The sequence below is a fragment of the Mesitornis unicolor genome, unplaced genomic scaffold, assembly GCF_000695765.1.
Source record: "Mesitornis unicolor isolate BGI_N332 unplaced genomic scaffold, ASM69576v1 scaffold21722, whole genome shotgun sequence".
Taxonomy (NCBI): Eukaryota; Metazoa; Chordata; class Aves; order Mesitornithiformes; family Mesitornithidae; genus Mesitornis; species Mesitornis unicolor.
In genome coordinates this window covers 47,440-63,176 of record NW_010171496.1, presented here as the reverse complement: position 1 = coordinate 63,176, position 15,737 = coordinate 47,440, and the positions used below count along the sequence as shown (strand labels likewise).

Here is a 15,737-nt window from a genome sequence, read left to right as displayed (position 1 = left end):
CTTTCCCCTTGTGAAATAAAAGCATTAAAGCCACATTTGCTACCCAAAAGGTTCTGCTGTTTTAGCAAGACGTTCACATTTTTCAGGGGCCAGCTGTGTTTTGGAGGCCGTGGCAGAGGCTGTTTGCAGTGGTGATGTGTGAGTGGAGCTGGTGTAGTGAGTTGAGGGGTGCCACACCATCACAGGGCACCAGGAGCTGGAAGGGACCTCGAAAGCTCACCCAGTCCAACCCCACAGAGCAGGGGATCCGCGTCCCTTCTGCTGCGGCTGAAAGGGAGAGGAAGAGGATTCAGCTGCCAAAGGCTGGAGCAGCTGCTTCTCTTCCTAGTGCTGGGTTTTTTATTTTATTGTTTAGCCAATTTTTGGAATTAATTTCAACACAAAAGTCTGTCTCTCTTTTATAGCCACATTTAATATGTACATGAGAAAGCAGTACAGAAAGGTTAGGTGGAGTTTAACCCTTCTAACAGCTCATGCAAGAAAGAAAAGTACCAGGTAAATTCGGAAATAATTTTTAACATGGCACCTGCCTTGGGTTTTTTTGGTGGGGTTTTTGGTCACGTTTTTTTGCACCTTCCACTGTCCCAGTTCTTTGCTGCTCTTTTACACCTTGTGAAACTCCAGTGCTAAAAATGGGATTTTCTGTCCGTTGAGGCCGTGCTGAATCAATGTGCATTTTGTTCGTGTCAGACGAGCGAGCTGCCGGTGAGGAGAACTCATCTTGGATACTTGGTCTGTGTTTTCTAAGGACTTCTGTTCCACTGCTGAGCTTTTACCACGTATGGATTTGGGTGGGTTTATGTTGTGGTGTTTGGTTGTTTCCCGTTTTTCTCAATTCCTGTGTGAAATTCCACGCCCTTATAACATAGTTTTGCAGGCAAGGGCTAAAATTGTCTTTTGTTTGTGCAGGGTTTATAAGATAACGTGCTGCTGTTGTGATTTGTTTAATAAGCTAATTTCAGCGATATATTCAGCTGGAAGTAAGCCATACCGTATTGCTGGGCTCTCAGAAGAGGAATGTAGGGTACGGAATGACCAGAAACACTTGCTTTGCTTTGTGTGTGCCATCCATTTCAGATCTTTATTAACTCGGCTGTGTTCCTACTTATGGTGTGAGGGGAGAGACCACGCAGCACTGCTCAGAGAAGTTAATTTACTGATGTGTAGTTAACAGGGCCACCTCCGTGGCAAAGATGTAGCAGTAATTTCCCCACCTGATCTGATGCGCGCTCAGCGTGGGAAAGCTCTGGACCTCCCTGTCCAGCCCCGGAGCTGTTAAACAGGTTTTAGAGTGAGAAGGTGGGCAGATCCCAGAGGCTGCGTTGTATCAGCAGAGCAGGGGTTTACCAGCCCCCTGCCGTAATTCTTGAGCTCGGACCTGGTTGCAGAAATGCGGTGGAAGGGGAGGTTTCCCTGGTGAGCGCTGAGCCCAGGGGCTGCTCCTCTGTACTGGCAAGCACGGCCTGAGGTGTCTTTGCGCTCTTTCTGTTTTACCTCTCTCAACTTTCACAGGTGCTGTAAAATTCCTCAAGGCTGAATGTGTTCTGTACAGTAGGTATTTTTATAGCCTGCTTTTGAATATACTGTGACGAGTGTTTTACTAAGTGGGTGTTCAGTAAAAAGAATTGTACACAAGTGTAAATAAACTGTTATGCTGATACTTGAAGAGAAAAGAGAATATGAAGTTGTCAGTTCTGCTTCAGAAAGGTACTAAATCACTGACTGCATCCACCCGATCGAGCTGCCGAGAGCAAGTGCAGGCAACAGATGCAGAGTTTAAGCGAGTGCTGGGTTCTCCCAGGGCATAGCCCCCTTTCTGCAAAGGCACCGTCAGGAACTGCAGGTTTTTGTCACTGTCTGAAGGCTGCAAACGTGTCCCTGACCAATCCCTCCCTGGCGGGAGCTAAAAATCCTGACCTTGTGCATTTGTGCCTGTGTCTGTTTTACTGCCTTCCAACTGCTCGTGCACTTGCTAGCTCAGATGCGGTCTCTCAAGTAGCATTAAACTGTCTTTTCGTACATCGTTGGTCTTTGTTGTAATCTTTCAGACAAACGAAATCATTTGACCTTTGATCAAAATAATAAAGATCAAATGCTACAAATGGTGATGTGCGTTTCTCTCCATGTCCAGTGCTGGGGTGCCAGGTGAATTGTAGCTTGCTTAAAAGAGCTTATACATAAGAATTAGTTAATTTACTCCATTAGTTGCTTTACTCTCTCAATAATTACAATTTAAGTAACCATCTCAGTAACTGAGGCATAGGCTGAAAGAATTGACTAGACACAAATCAAGAGTGGCATGTAACAGAGGAGGAAGGTGAGACTTCACTGATTTTACTTGGCCATTGGTATTTTAAGGTCTGATCCACACTCTTAAAGCCATGCTGTTCATTTACTGTGTTCCAAATGCTGCTGCTTTTTTTGAGAAAGCTGAAAACCATCATTTAAGTGCTGCATTCTAGTACAAATTTGCATATGTAGGTTAGGTAGATGGCATTAAATTTGCAGGGGTACTTACCATTCTGAAAAATGACAAAATTAATTACTGCTTTGGGGTTTAGAATTATGTACTCTAATTTTCATGTCTCATTGATCACTCTCTGTAACCACTTGCACATTCTCTGCTAGGTGGAAGGAGAGTTTTCTTCATCTTTAGCTCTACTGTGTATTTACATTTGTGCGGGAGGTAACTCTTTTCTTTTGGAGCCCGTAGTCTGCTTTCTGGACAAAATCCTTCCACGCTCCCATGTCCCTGTAGCACCAGGATGGCCCAGACCATGGCACTTGAGCAAACCTGTCCGTGGTTCCTGATGTATCTGTTACTGAAATCGAGCATTTAAAACCATTTTGAACACGTGGAGATTATTGGCAATCTCTCGCCCACTGGATTTGATCAGTGCCTTTATTTTGTCACTGACAACTTCGATTGGGCTTCCTGAGCTTGGTGCATCCTTAACAAAAATCTGCAGATCCAAATTTAGCAAAACAATTCTCCCACTGCCACAGCTTTAAGGCACCTTCACCACACACATCACATTACTTACACATTACAGCGGTTTTTTTTCCTTTTTGGAAGTAATACAGCAAAATATGACAAAATGTTCCTTTTGAGTTTCCATTTTGAAATTGATGACAAATGGTTGTTAACAAAGTAATGCACTTATTCTAAAACATAACAGTGGTAAAGGATTACATTGTCTAACAAATAATGATTACTATAATCAACATTCAGAAGTTGGTATTGCAACAAAGCAGGATCCAGTTTTGTGTCCTTTTGTTTAAAGGCAACTGGACTTTAATTGCAAATTTCTAGAAAAAAATCATAAAGCCATGAATGAAAGTTTAATGTAACTTTCTTTTAATAGATAACAAGTAAAAGAACCAAAGGCTCAAACACTTTAAAAGACCTTTTCTGTACCCTAATGTCTTCTCTCGAGCAAAATATACAGCATGTATATCTATATCTATCTATCGATAGATACAGATAGATATATATATATATATAAAAAACAACTACATTCAAGTACCAAACAGAATTTACATTTCCCACAGAGAGAAAATAATGCACGTGATTCACATACCTTAAACCCAACCGTACATAAAGGAACACTGCTGGTAAATCAGCAGTTGGACACAATTAATTGCACCGCTGTGGATTATTCTGAAGTATTGACAGCATCGTTGGGACACAACACCTTGCACTTGGGAGGTCTCAGTTTATAACGGTTGACTCCGAAGTCCAGCTGTTCAAACACTTACTTGTCCAAGATCTGTTCAAATTTAGGGTTAATGAAAGAAAATCCATCAAATGCAGACTGGTCCATGGACTCGATCAGGTTTTTGTCACTGTAAGACAATTTTGGCTTCTCGCTCAAAAATTCTCTGTCGAAGTTGTTGTAGTCGCTTGCCGACTTCTGTGTTGAACAGAGAGGAAAGGCAGTTCGAGACAAACTTGGTCATTTCTTCCACAACAAATCGCTTAAATACAAAGGATAGCAACTCATTTCTTGGGCTCCCTCCCTGCTCCCCCTTTAGAGAAAAAAAACCCAAAAATCTCCTTTTTGCCTGTTTTACATGGCTTGGATTATAACTGGGCAGCTGCTTCTTGTTGGTTGAAAAGAAATGGCACCGTGTCCCTTTGGAGAAGAACCACCTGGATTTGTGGTAACGGTTCACGGCATCACCCAAAGATGCTCTGTTGACCAAAGCAATGCAGCACACACTTGAATACATTTTAGCCAAACTTTTCTTGCCATTAAGCAAAACTTTTAAATTCCTGAAAGCATTTTATGGTCTATGCTTGTTCAGAAAAAAAAATCAAATAAAAAAAAGCCGTGCCTGCCCTCTTGCAGGTGCTTTGGGTCTGGGTAAAACATTTTGTATGTTTAATAAAAATTCTCCTTACTAAGGACCATGCTTTACACTCTGCACTTCCAAAGGTCACTGCTTGCAGGATCCTCACATTTTCAGAGCGCATTTCTATGGGAACGTGCAACACGAAGCTGCCTGTTCCTGATGGGGACAGCTCTTTGTAGGTAAGAGCATCTTAAAGAAACTGCATCACCTCCAGATCATTTCGCCTGTACCAGTAACAGGGTGGAGGAAAACTGGTTTGGATTTTTCAGCAGCCAAGACGAAGCAGCAGCATCCCACAGTGATACAGACCACGAGTAATGCACGGTCTGTTCTTCACATGTTTTTTTCAGGTAACATCAGAAATAGCTCTAAGTTCAACAGTGGAGAGAATGCAGCTTTTTGCCTGCTTGGAGACTCTTGGAGGAGTTTGAAAGAGCATATTTATTTATTTGAAAGATACTTAATGCTTCAACAGATTGCCTGCAGGCACTTGCCAAGCAAGTATCCCCAAGTTACTGGTCCTTCTCCCACATGGCATTACAGAAGAGAAAAACACAAGGAACTATCAGCATTTCTAACACTGAGGCACATAAAACATTGTATTTTTCCAATGATCTAAAGATTTAGGAAGAATGAATATCAGAGCTATTAGCTGACTTTCCTGTAATTATATTTGTAAAGAAGCTCCTTGAGAGCAGGAAGACAGCCTTAATGGGAAGATCTGAGGGCAGTTGGAGGAATACATACATACATACATACATACATATATATATAGTGCACCTGTTTATAACTGAACCATCCAAGAACAACATTGTCTGAGATGCAGAACTCCCTCACTTACAAAATGAGGAGAAAATTGCAGTGGGATAGTTTGAACAAGTTAAGAGAAATCACCCTGTGCCCCTAGGCTGATGGTTTCAGTACGGCTACAGAACAAAGTACCCACGTACCACTTTTGGCCTGAATGGAGGGTCCACCTCCCTCTTCTCTAGCGCTGTCCAGTTGATGGTTTTGAAGAAAGGGTGGTCTCTGATATTCCCAGTGACCCCAAGTCGTCTTGTTGGATCCCTTTCAAATAGCTGCAAGAGAAGACACCCAGTAAAGCAGGGAGTAGGTGGCACTGGAAGAATAACGGGTATACTGATAAAGAAGAACATTCCTAACAGCTTAGTAACTAAGCTGACCTGGTGTTTAATTTTTAAAGTAATTTTCTCCTTTTAGAAGTCTAGATTTTTCCCTTGCTGGATAAATAACAGTACCGTGACCCACTTGTTGATCATCAGTCCTACCTTTTCTAATATATCTTTTGATTCCTTGGTAATCCAGCGTGGATAGTGAGGGGTGTCCACTCGGATTGACTCAAACAATTCATCTTCATCATCCCCATGGAACGGGGACTGTCCAATGAGCATCTCATACAGCAGGACCCCAAATGACCACCAGTCCACAGAGAACGTGTACCGCAAACCTTGCAGGATCTTGTTCCGCAGAAGAAATGCATAGGAAGAAATACAAGAAATTAGTAAAAGGCATCAATATATACAAAAAGACCAAAAGAGGTATTTTAATTGAGAATCTGTAATAACTAGGGAGAAAAAATAATCCTGCTATTTGACAAATAAGTGGTAATGACGCACATGTCATGTAGTTTTATCCTTGGCTGCTCTCAGTGGAAAGACAGCTCAGGTCTTTGCTCTCGTGCAGAAATTTTCTCCATTAACTTTAAATGGCCACATACTTGGAAAGCATCTTCTCTAGTTTCTTTACAAGATGATGGGAGAAGCAAGCAACAATGAAAAGTAGATTAATACCGAACAGACTGCTATAACACAGGGAATTTAGCTTAGTGAGATTGCCCTCAGAAGCTGCTTTTGCTTTGAATTCTGGTGGTTTGCATGGGCACAAGTCTGTTCACCACCTGCAGTGCACATGTATTCATTTTGTGGGAGCTCTATGTGTACCCTAGCTGTGAAGGCAGACAGGAAACCCAGTGGTTCAAAAATGGAACACTTTAACATTTCATAAATGTATTTTTTCTAAAACTTGCAGCTGTAGAATATTTACAAATCTCGAGTACCTTCTACAGAGAACTTGGACTTAATGGTGGGGGTTTTTTTTCTGTGCCAATTAGACCTTGACATTTCTGAACTATTGGTCTACATGGGGATGATTAATCACAAGAGTCATTGTAACATCGGTGTATTAAATCTGTCTCAGCAGTGGCATACTGACCTCGGGAGCAATGTAGTCTGGGGTCCCACAGAAAGTGCTTGCCTTGCTCTCGCCAGCAATGTTTTCTTTGCACATTCCAAAATCGGCTATTTTGATATGGCCTTCTTTATCAAGCATCACATTGTCCAGTTTCAGGTCTCTGCAAAAAGCGTTTTTAAAAAAAAAAGTTACATTTTTAAGGACAAGTGAGTCTTTTTTTTTATTCAGATGCAAGCAGTTTCTCCACTGATGAATACCCTACATCATACAAAGAGGCTTTTCAATAAAATAATCATCCATCAACACAACACATACAAAATAGTACTTTTGTACTTCGAAGGTGGTAGCGAGAAGGAAAAAAAAATTCCCTCTTGTCAGAGCAAGTAAGAGGCTGAGGCACACACACACACACACACACACACACACACACACACACACACACACATATAAAATCCTCCATGTTGGTTTTTCAGATCCAAAAGCACGCCCAGCGCTGCTGTTGCTTCTGGCAGGAGGTGCGAGTTAATGCCCCGGCAGCTGACGCAGCGCTACCCCAACTCCAGAACTCGGCGAAGGGCTGCTGGATCCTTGGAGTGGTCAGCACGAGTGTTTGAAGCCTGCCCAACTTTTAACACTACCTGTGACTTGTTCCTAGTTACAGCACAAGGAGGGGTGTGTGTTGTGGCCACAGTCTGTGAAGTGCCCTATTCATGGCTTTTTTCAGAATAACGCTATTCAATCAAGTGGGAGCTTTTTAACGGCAGTTTCCAAAAGCTACATTCCCCTCCCTTGGACTGTGATGCATTTTCTTGTCCATCTGGCTGCAGAGGCACATACCAAGGAGGGCAGGCTAAGAGAACATGAACAGCCCTTCTGCTCACCAAGGAAGACTTGAATAGAGCACAGAGTTTTACAGGAGAATGGGGCAGCCTTTTCTCCTTGGAAACAAGTTCCCAGAATCAGCTGCTTACACTGCTCAGTGAGCTGCAGCTCGAGCCAGGAGTCTGAGCTAATGCAACACACTTCTTGTGTGCAACTTGCAAGTGCAACTGCACTTGCCTAGCTATTCTGTATGGGCAGGCACTACCTAAAACTGCTCCAAGCCAGGTTCTGCCATTATAACTGGTAAACAGCCCCTGTGAGACTGGGAGAAAAAGTACCTTTGGTTCTGCTGGTGCCTTGCTGGAAAACAGAACCTTTGTCTGAAATGGCCCTCCAGGAACATTCTAATTAGATGTAGGGAAAATTTAACAGCAAGCCTAAAAATGCTCTAGAAAATCCTGGGATTGAAGTATTTTGTGCTGATGACAATACATCCTGGAGCCTGATCCTCACCTGCAGGAGGCAGCAGGAGTACAGCTGGGTACATTAAGTACCTTCCTGGGCTATGGCTGCCCTCTCTGAGAGACATGTTGTCTTTCAAGAATCATCCTTCATCACCAGGGAGGATCCCTGGAATGTTCATCCTCTTTACAAAAAAAACACTTTTTGTGCAATACTCGTGTCTGTCTTCAGAAAATGACTTTAAAGGATGGGTGCTCCAACAGAGGATTCCTGTTTCTGTAGATGGGGATGACAACACCAGATGGTTTGGGGCACATTTACCTAAGTTACCTTGGGTAACTTGTTCTTAAATGTGCAGCCGTTACCCTTCAGACCTGTTTGTTACAGAGGTAAGAGCTGCCTGAGCAAGTAGTTACCGAACAGCACTGGGGGGTGGGTTGGTGAAAAGGCTGCAGGAAGGAAACGGAGAGAAAACCTACGTGAAATAAAACCAACTTCTGCTCTCTTGTAGTGTGGGTATTCACAGTAAAAAAACAGCTGATTGGGATCTGGCCCCAGATGCTTTGACCTGGTGAGGCAGAAGCATCAACACTAGTTTCATGTGGAAGGCAAAAGCAGATGACTTTCACCTCAGTGGTTTTCACAAGGCCAGCAGGCATTGGTAGCCTCGAGGAGCCTCTCCCTTGCCTCCAAACAAAACAGGCTCATGATTTGAAGGCAGCGTTTAAAAATAACTGAAACAAAACCGCTTTTGTGTAACATAAATAACATTCCATCATCCTGGTTGCCAAGGAAAAGACACGCAGATACAGATTAATCTCAGGCATGCTAATGGGCTTGGAATAACATCAGATCTCTGACAGAGCTTGCACTTGTTACATCAATCAGTAATTCAAAGCTACCTGAGGTGCCAAGACAGCTCACAGGTCCCACACCAGAGGCAGCTGGTACTCACCTATAAATAATGCCTCTGCTGTGAAGAAACTGTAGCCCACATAAAATTTCAGCTCCATAAAACCTGAAAAGACCAAAATACCTTTTAACGTCCTGCTTAGTTAAAACACAGTCAATGCGGCTGGCCAGAAGAGCTGCCGTAAGCATCTCTTTGTGGAGTGAGAAGTGCTATGCATTTCTTTAAATACTGCTATACCTGTATTTATACAGCTGGATGCTGTCATCTGCAAATTAATTCCTTCACCACACATCTGTAGTATCTAATGCCAAACAGTGGAGGGGACATGACAGCAACTTGCCTTAATGCTTCCTTCCACTTTCATTAGGGAACAAGTTTTTGTGTGTTTTTAGTGAAACGCACGTGCCCGTTGACGGGCAGCTGCTGGGAGCACAATACTCGCAGGATTGCCCAGGACTGGGCACTAATGGCTAAGTGAGAAACACCTCACCTATCTCCCTCTGCACCTGCCCAGTTGCAGCAGACAGACTCAATTTGGGGGCATTCTCAAAAAAGGAGGTGATAATCCACAGGATATGAAGGAAAATGCCAAAAGAATGCCCCCAAAATGCATTAAACGCATTTTTAATTTTATTTTTTTAATTGAATACAGTACTATTTCCACTTCTGTACAGCAGAACGAATGTTGACACAAAACTTCAGAAGTGGGTACAGAAGATGCCAGGAGAGGCTGCCACCTGCACAGACGTTTGCTGAAATGCAGGGAAGTTAGCGGGGCTTTGTCCAGGTTTTTGCTGGGGAGAGCGGGAAGGGAGCTTGCCCTGACCCGTAAAGCTGGCTGCTACCAACTGCTATGTATGCCAGACCCCGTGCAGTCAGCGTTCCTTAGCACAGCGCACAGTAACTCTCAAGTATTCCCAGTCTGGTTATTCAATAGCACTGGTGCTTACAGGTAGCTCCGCACCCCTGCACTGTTACTGCTGAGGTCTTACATGCACCCATTCCATGCTACAATTAAAACCCTCATACTTTTGGGTGATAGAGGTAGAAACTGACCTAAAACTATAACATGATAGATAAAGTAACAATAATACAGTATTTTTGCATCTTTTAAGCCTTCAGCTGCAGTGATCTTTAAGCCATAGATAACTGACACAATTGCACTTGCTAAACCTACCCATTTTATTAGTATCCTATAGAACATGCATGTTATCCTTCTGTACTATCATACCAACTTAGCAATACCAGTAAACAATGCAAGTGCTGGGGTTTTTATCCCCCATCCTTTTTTCCCATTTTTTCCATCATAATACAGTCTTATGGGACACTGAAGCTGTACCTCATGCTTTTCAATGCTGGCTCATGTTGCAGTTTACTTAGCACCTCTAAGTACAAGCAAGCCCATAAAGTAAAACATCACACTGCTGTGCAAATTAAGAAAACCTATCATCACCTACACATCATTAAGCGAGCTTCTTCATTGTGTTAAACCAGTGCCTAGAAATAAGTTTTCAATCCTCAACCACTAAAACTTGAGTGAAAGAATGCAGGTAAGTAGTGCAGAACTAGAAGCAGTAAAACCACAGAGCCTAAAATCCTCCATGGAGAGAGGGTCTGAAGGGTTGGGGACTTACGTTGCTCTGTAGAGATCAAAGCGCCCCTTGTCTTGTATGTGAAACATCAAGTCTCCCCCATTCAGGAACTCCATAACAAAGAACAGATGATCCTGTTTGCAAATAACCAGAGAATGGAAAAATTACTGATGCTATTGCAACTACACATGAAGCAGTGATGCGGCCACTGGGGACCAAGCAGCCGCTTTCCTCCTCTCCTGAGGATCATGTACCCCTAAGACTGTTTGGGGCTCATACAGATTTGAGTAACCTCGTCTTGTATTCTGTGGTTTCCAGACTTAATAAAAATACACACTTAAACAGACTTACTGACTTCTACCTGTGACAGTCATCTTTTTTCCTCCCTCGTTGAGGGTAAATCTAAGATCAATGATTTAACTTAAACTGCCTCTTATCCCAGGCTGCATTCATGTTTTTCTGATCTCACTCTGTTCTCATCAACATACGTGGGGGTCATGCTCATACTGACTTTCCACAAGGCCTGTGAATGCACAGAGCACAAGAAAAGGAAATGTAATTCTTGCATCACTAAGTTACTTTTACTTGACTTCTAGTAACAGCATCCATTAAAAGGCTACATCTGTTGGGGTGCTGTTGCCATTGCGCTTTTTCATACCTTCGTCTGAAATGTGCAGTAAAGATGTGTGAGAAAGGGATTTTCCCATGCAAGTGCGAGGACCCGCTTTTCCACCATGGTACATTCCACATCATCATCAATTAGCACCACATCTTTTTTGAGAGCTTTGATAGCAAAGAATTCATTCTTCCCTTTCAGCTCAGCAAGCAGAACCTACAAAAAATAAAAGATGAGATAGATTACAGTACACGTGTGAAAGACTGTTCCTGATGTTATCGGTGAGGGAAGGTCAAAGGTGTTTATAGCAGGTGCAATGACAATTAAAAAAATATTTAAATAGGACAGATGAGAGAGATTTGGGAAGGTGAAGTTGCTGGGCATAGAGATGAAGAAGCGGGGCTCAAGGACCACGTAACAGCGGCACGGGCAGGTTTTCTGTCAATGGCTTGCGAGTGTACAAACAGAAGACATGGAAACCCTGTTCCTTCATCAGAGCTGAGTTTTCACAGACAGCAGCAGAGTCTGTGGAGGTTGTGCCGCTCTCCTACATCTCTCTCTGCCATTGCACTGCAGCATTATCAGGCTGTTTCTATATACAGTGTACAAACATAAACCACCCTTTTCGGCTGCAGTGCATAAAGGCCAATTCCCCTGCCTCAATCCTAATAACTGAAAAACTGTTGTGGGTTATGAACCACTTTTGAGCTTAGACAAGATTCAGGCCATTTCTAGTGCCTTTAACAATGCTGGTTATTTTCAATTCTGTTAAAAGATTATCTACCTAAGTGGCTGTAACAGGAAGACTTTTCTGGTTAATGAAAATAGCCCATCACATTGCAGAGATGAAGCAAGGCAGTAACCTTAAGCTCTATAAGTTTGTTACATACCTTTCCAAAACTTCCTTTCCCTAGTACTTTGTGGAAGACAAAGCTGTCAATGTTGAATTTCCTCCTGCTTGCAATTCGTGGCGCTGTCTTGGCTGTGCTTCCCTCCCACAGTTTATCGTACTCGCTGCTATCTGCTAATTGAAACAGGGAGTTTAAAGTTCAGTTTGTGCAGAAACACTGCATGACTCAGATCCCCCACTAAGAATTAAGTACTGACAAGCTATTTCACTGCATCTGCTGCTAGAATACTGGCAAAACTAAACATAAGAGTCAACTCCTGTAGTTTATAATGAAGTTTAAATTACACGAGCATACTTGATTGCATTGGATTTGAATTGAATCTGTGATTGTTTCTGATGCTGGGTTTAAGTAATACCTGAGTACTATAAAACTCAAAGGCCCTAACTTTCCCCTGTAACTAAGATACAGACCATAATTTGGAGAAACAGATGCTTTACAAGGACTGTTTGTAAACAACTACTTCTTCTGTTAACAGAACAGGCTAGTCCCTCAGCCTAGGCAGAGGGACCATAAGAAGATCTGATTTATGCTCAGCGTTGGCTAAGAAGCACGATCATACAGGAAAACCCAGATTATATCCTAAGATCAATAACCAGACTTTAATGTGACCTCTGCTGCCTAGATCTGTTGGGTCACCAACAAGACATCAATGCTAATCACGACACCATGTACACCCCGCAAGCTGCCTGTGACAACCCAGGGATGAATCACAGTGGCTGCACCATGACTTAGTATAAACTAAACCACCTTTGCAAGAGGTTTTTTCCCCTCTGTTCTGGCAAACCAGAACAAGTATAAGCAATATCACAACAATTTTCTAACTAGGCATTTCAACAGAATTATTTCAATGTATGGATGAATATTTAAAATCCTGTACCTCTCTAAAACCACCCATTATCTCTTACTGAGCCTGGCGATTCCCATCTGGCTAAAAGTTACTTCTACTGTCGCATTTATCTTTGCATAAATTATCACTGGTTAGCAGTTACAAAAATAAGGCTTAGGCAATGCTCAATAAAATACTATTGCTTTAGCAACGGTAAAAAAAAAAAAGCAAAACCTTACTTTGTACCTGTAGAGTTACAGGTACTACTGATACTGATACTACTTAAACTATTTAAACCATTCAGTCTCAGGTAGCATTTTGGCTACTTACATCCTATAACATAGCACCTGTCATTGTCTTTTATTATAATTAACAATATGCATGACATTCCAGTGACAGGAGGGAGGGAAGCGTGTTGTACACGCAGGTCTGGTTGCAGAGGCATCCTCCAGCTCTGTCACGGGGAACTGCGCTGAAGTGAGTGAAGGAAGCGTTTTGCAGAAAGGTGGGGATGCTCGTGGAGTCAAAACTACCTACATTTGTTTAAAGCTATATAAACATTTTGCACAGCCAGGAGAAGGTGAAAAGAAATAGATGTTGAGTTGTTGGTTTTTTAACAGTGCTTGTTAAAAAAATTGTCTAACATAATGTGAGAACTATTACCTACTTAAACCTTTAGCTTGTGCAGTCTGGTAGGTAAATGGCTAATTTAAAACATGAGCATACCTGTTGTATCTCCTCCTGGAGCTCTAGGTTTCTTATCAAAATCTTGATAAATACCAACACTTTCTACAGATCCAGAATCAGACCTTCGTGAAGATTTCTGAGGAGGAAGGAAACATTTTAAGTTATTATTAGCACCCTTACTTTAGAAATACTTGTAACAATAGCTGTTAAACGTACCATGATGGCAGTATGAACTTTTCTTTTTAATTATTAACCCCTAGTACATCTCTTTTCTCAAGAGGTCTGGTTCATAGACTGTTTAACCACATTCTTTACAGCTTCAGGTCAGCCAATTGCTTTACTTCCTTCACTGCAAGAAAGTAAGTAATTGAAATTCCTGAACAGTTTATGTGGAACTGGTCCTTGCAAAATTCTTAAAGGTATAATGGTGTGAATCCACCGGGGATGAATTTAGACTGTGGGAAAATGTCCCCTTGGACTAAGTTCATTTGAAAGAGGAGATGGGAATTGCTGTCACATTGGACATACTGAAGTCGTATCTGATGTGACATCTGTCTTTACCACACAGACAAATTTTATGCATGGAAAATTCCTGAAATCAAACGTGAACAATGAAAAGATCGAGCTTTTCTGTGCTGTGAAAGAGCCTTCACTGTTTTCAAAGTAAATATCCTGTGAAAGCATAGGAACACTCAGCTGAGAGGAAATACTGCTGGCTTTTGTGATATATTTTCCCCTTTTATTTCAGAGCTTGTGTCTGAAGTTGACCACAAGAGACAGCCATGCCACAGCAGGAGATCAACAACGTAAACCATGGTGTCAGTGTTATTTCCAGAGGAGTTTTCTCTATGTATAGATCAGATTAACAAAAAAATGAGAATATCTGGTATATTTCTCCTTATTTAATTAATTTTAGCATTCAAGTGGAATTCTAAAGTTGACGCATGGAAAAACAGACTTCAGCTTTTATACCACGGTTTAAACAATTAAACAGAAAGGGAGAGAATAACCTTGGAACGACAGAAGAACAAAGTTGGATTTCAGGAAACCATACACCTTTACAAAAATTCTTTGTTAGGTGGGATTTTTTTCCCCCTCTCAATTTCAACTTTAGGCTACTGACATCCTTGTCTCTTTACAGGTCAAATTAAAAGGAGAAATCTGCCTTTCCTCCATTCCAAATTCAGTTCTCCAGAAAAGTGATACGGAAAAGACGAAGTAAAAACCCAAAAATGCACTGAAAAACAACTAATTACCTGAAAAATGGCAATAAAACATACCTGGCTGACTTGATTTAAAGCTTCAGCTAGCAGCTTCTGGTTTATCCCACATAAGTTTGCCACCTTCTTCTGGCACTTATGATGTACGTTCATCCCACATTCTAAAAGAAACATCAGGATGGTTATACAGGCATCAGAAACACACTGTCCAGCATTACAACAAAAAGGGCCGTTTCTCTGTGCAGTTCAGAAGCTTTGTTTTTAGAACAGATTGGACATGGATCTATCATTTTTAATAAAATTGCCGTTTTAATCTTAACTCAATGAAGTCTACACAAGGAAATAAAACTCCAATCATCATCACTTTATTCTCAAAATCTATAAAGATCATCTTGCCTTTCTATGGGAGAATTATAGAAGCGGTATTTACAGTAAACGCTTTCAGTACACTTTTAGACGCTATCTTGAGTCATACTCATCAAATTTCAGCTATTCCCAAAGCAGCAATTTTGATTATACTCAAGTCTCCACCTCCACATGTTTTCTTCCTGCATTAGAAGCTCACCTTGGCTGGGCTGTCACATGAAACAAGTGCCTGTTTGTCTCTCTTTAGTACAAAAGTTTTCCACCACGCATGGATGAGATGAATCCCACTCCATATGACACACACAAACGCAGTGTGTAGCAACAGCTGATCTCTGGTTGGAGTTGGAACACTGACAAAGCATGGAGAGGTCCCAGCTGCCCTCCCTCCTCCTCCGTACCTTCACACTTGAGGCCCTGTTTGACCAGCCCCCAGAGCAGGCTGCCGCAGTGGTCGCAGAAGGTAGGGCTCATGTAGTTGTACACCTTGAAGCGGTGAGGCATGTCAATTTTGAAGCGTTCCTTCTGAAACTGAGGACAGGGAGAAGGGTGAGACACTACCCGAAACAGGAGCAGCTTCTTACAGAAAACTGCTTGGCTATTACAAAGACACGACAATTTTATCTTGAATACTCCAGACTCAACATCCCTCATCTAGCAGGGAAAGAACATGCCCGTCAGATACAACCCACCTCCTTGCAGGGCTTTTAACTACTTTTCTTGCTTAAAAGTTTCCCCTGCTACACGTCACAATACAA

At 42.0% G+C, this 15,737-nt stretch overlaps 1 protein-coding gene across 2 annotated transcripts in view; it reads right to left on the bottom strand.

Moving 5' to 3' along the window:
• Positions 1–3,544: 3,544 nt before the first annotated feature.
• PRKCD (protein kinase C, delta) overlaps positions 3,545–15,737 on the bottom strand; it is a 29,375-nt gene continuing 17,182 nt past the window's right edge. The window contains exons 7-17 of one of the 2 annotated variants that reach the window (XM_010180066.1): positions 15,381–15,510; positions 14,677–14,777; positions 13,436–13,532; positions 11,863–11,996; positions 11,015–11,188; positions 10,399–10,490; positions 8,807–8,869; positions 6,589–6,727; positions 5,646–5,834; positions 5,307–5,435; positions 3,545–3,914 (exon numbers count right to left, since the gene is read on the bottom strand). In XM_010180066.1, coding sequence (XP_010178368.1) covers positions 3,756–3,914; positions 5,307–5,435; positions 5,646–5,834; positions 6,589–6,727; positions 8,807–8,869; positions 10,399–10,490; positions 11,015–11,188; positions 11,863–11,996; positions 13,436–13,532; positions 14,677–14,777; positions 15,381–15,510 — 1,407 coding nt within the window. In that variant the 3' untranslated portion in view covers positions 3,545–3,755. The remainder of the gene's footprint in view (positions 3,915–5,306; positions 5,436–5,645; positions 5,835–6,588; positions 6,728–8,806; positions 8,870–10,398; positions 10,491–11,014; positions 11,189–11,862; positions 11,997–13,435; positions 13,533–14,676; positions 14,778–15,380; positions 15,511–15,737) is intronic. The other variant, XM_010180067.1, reaches the window with a different exon arrangement.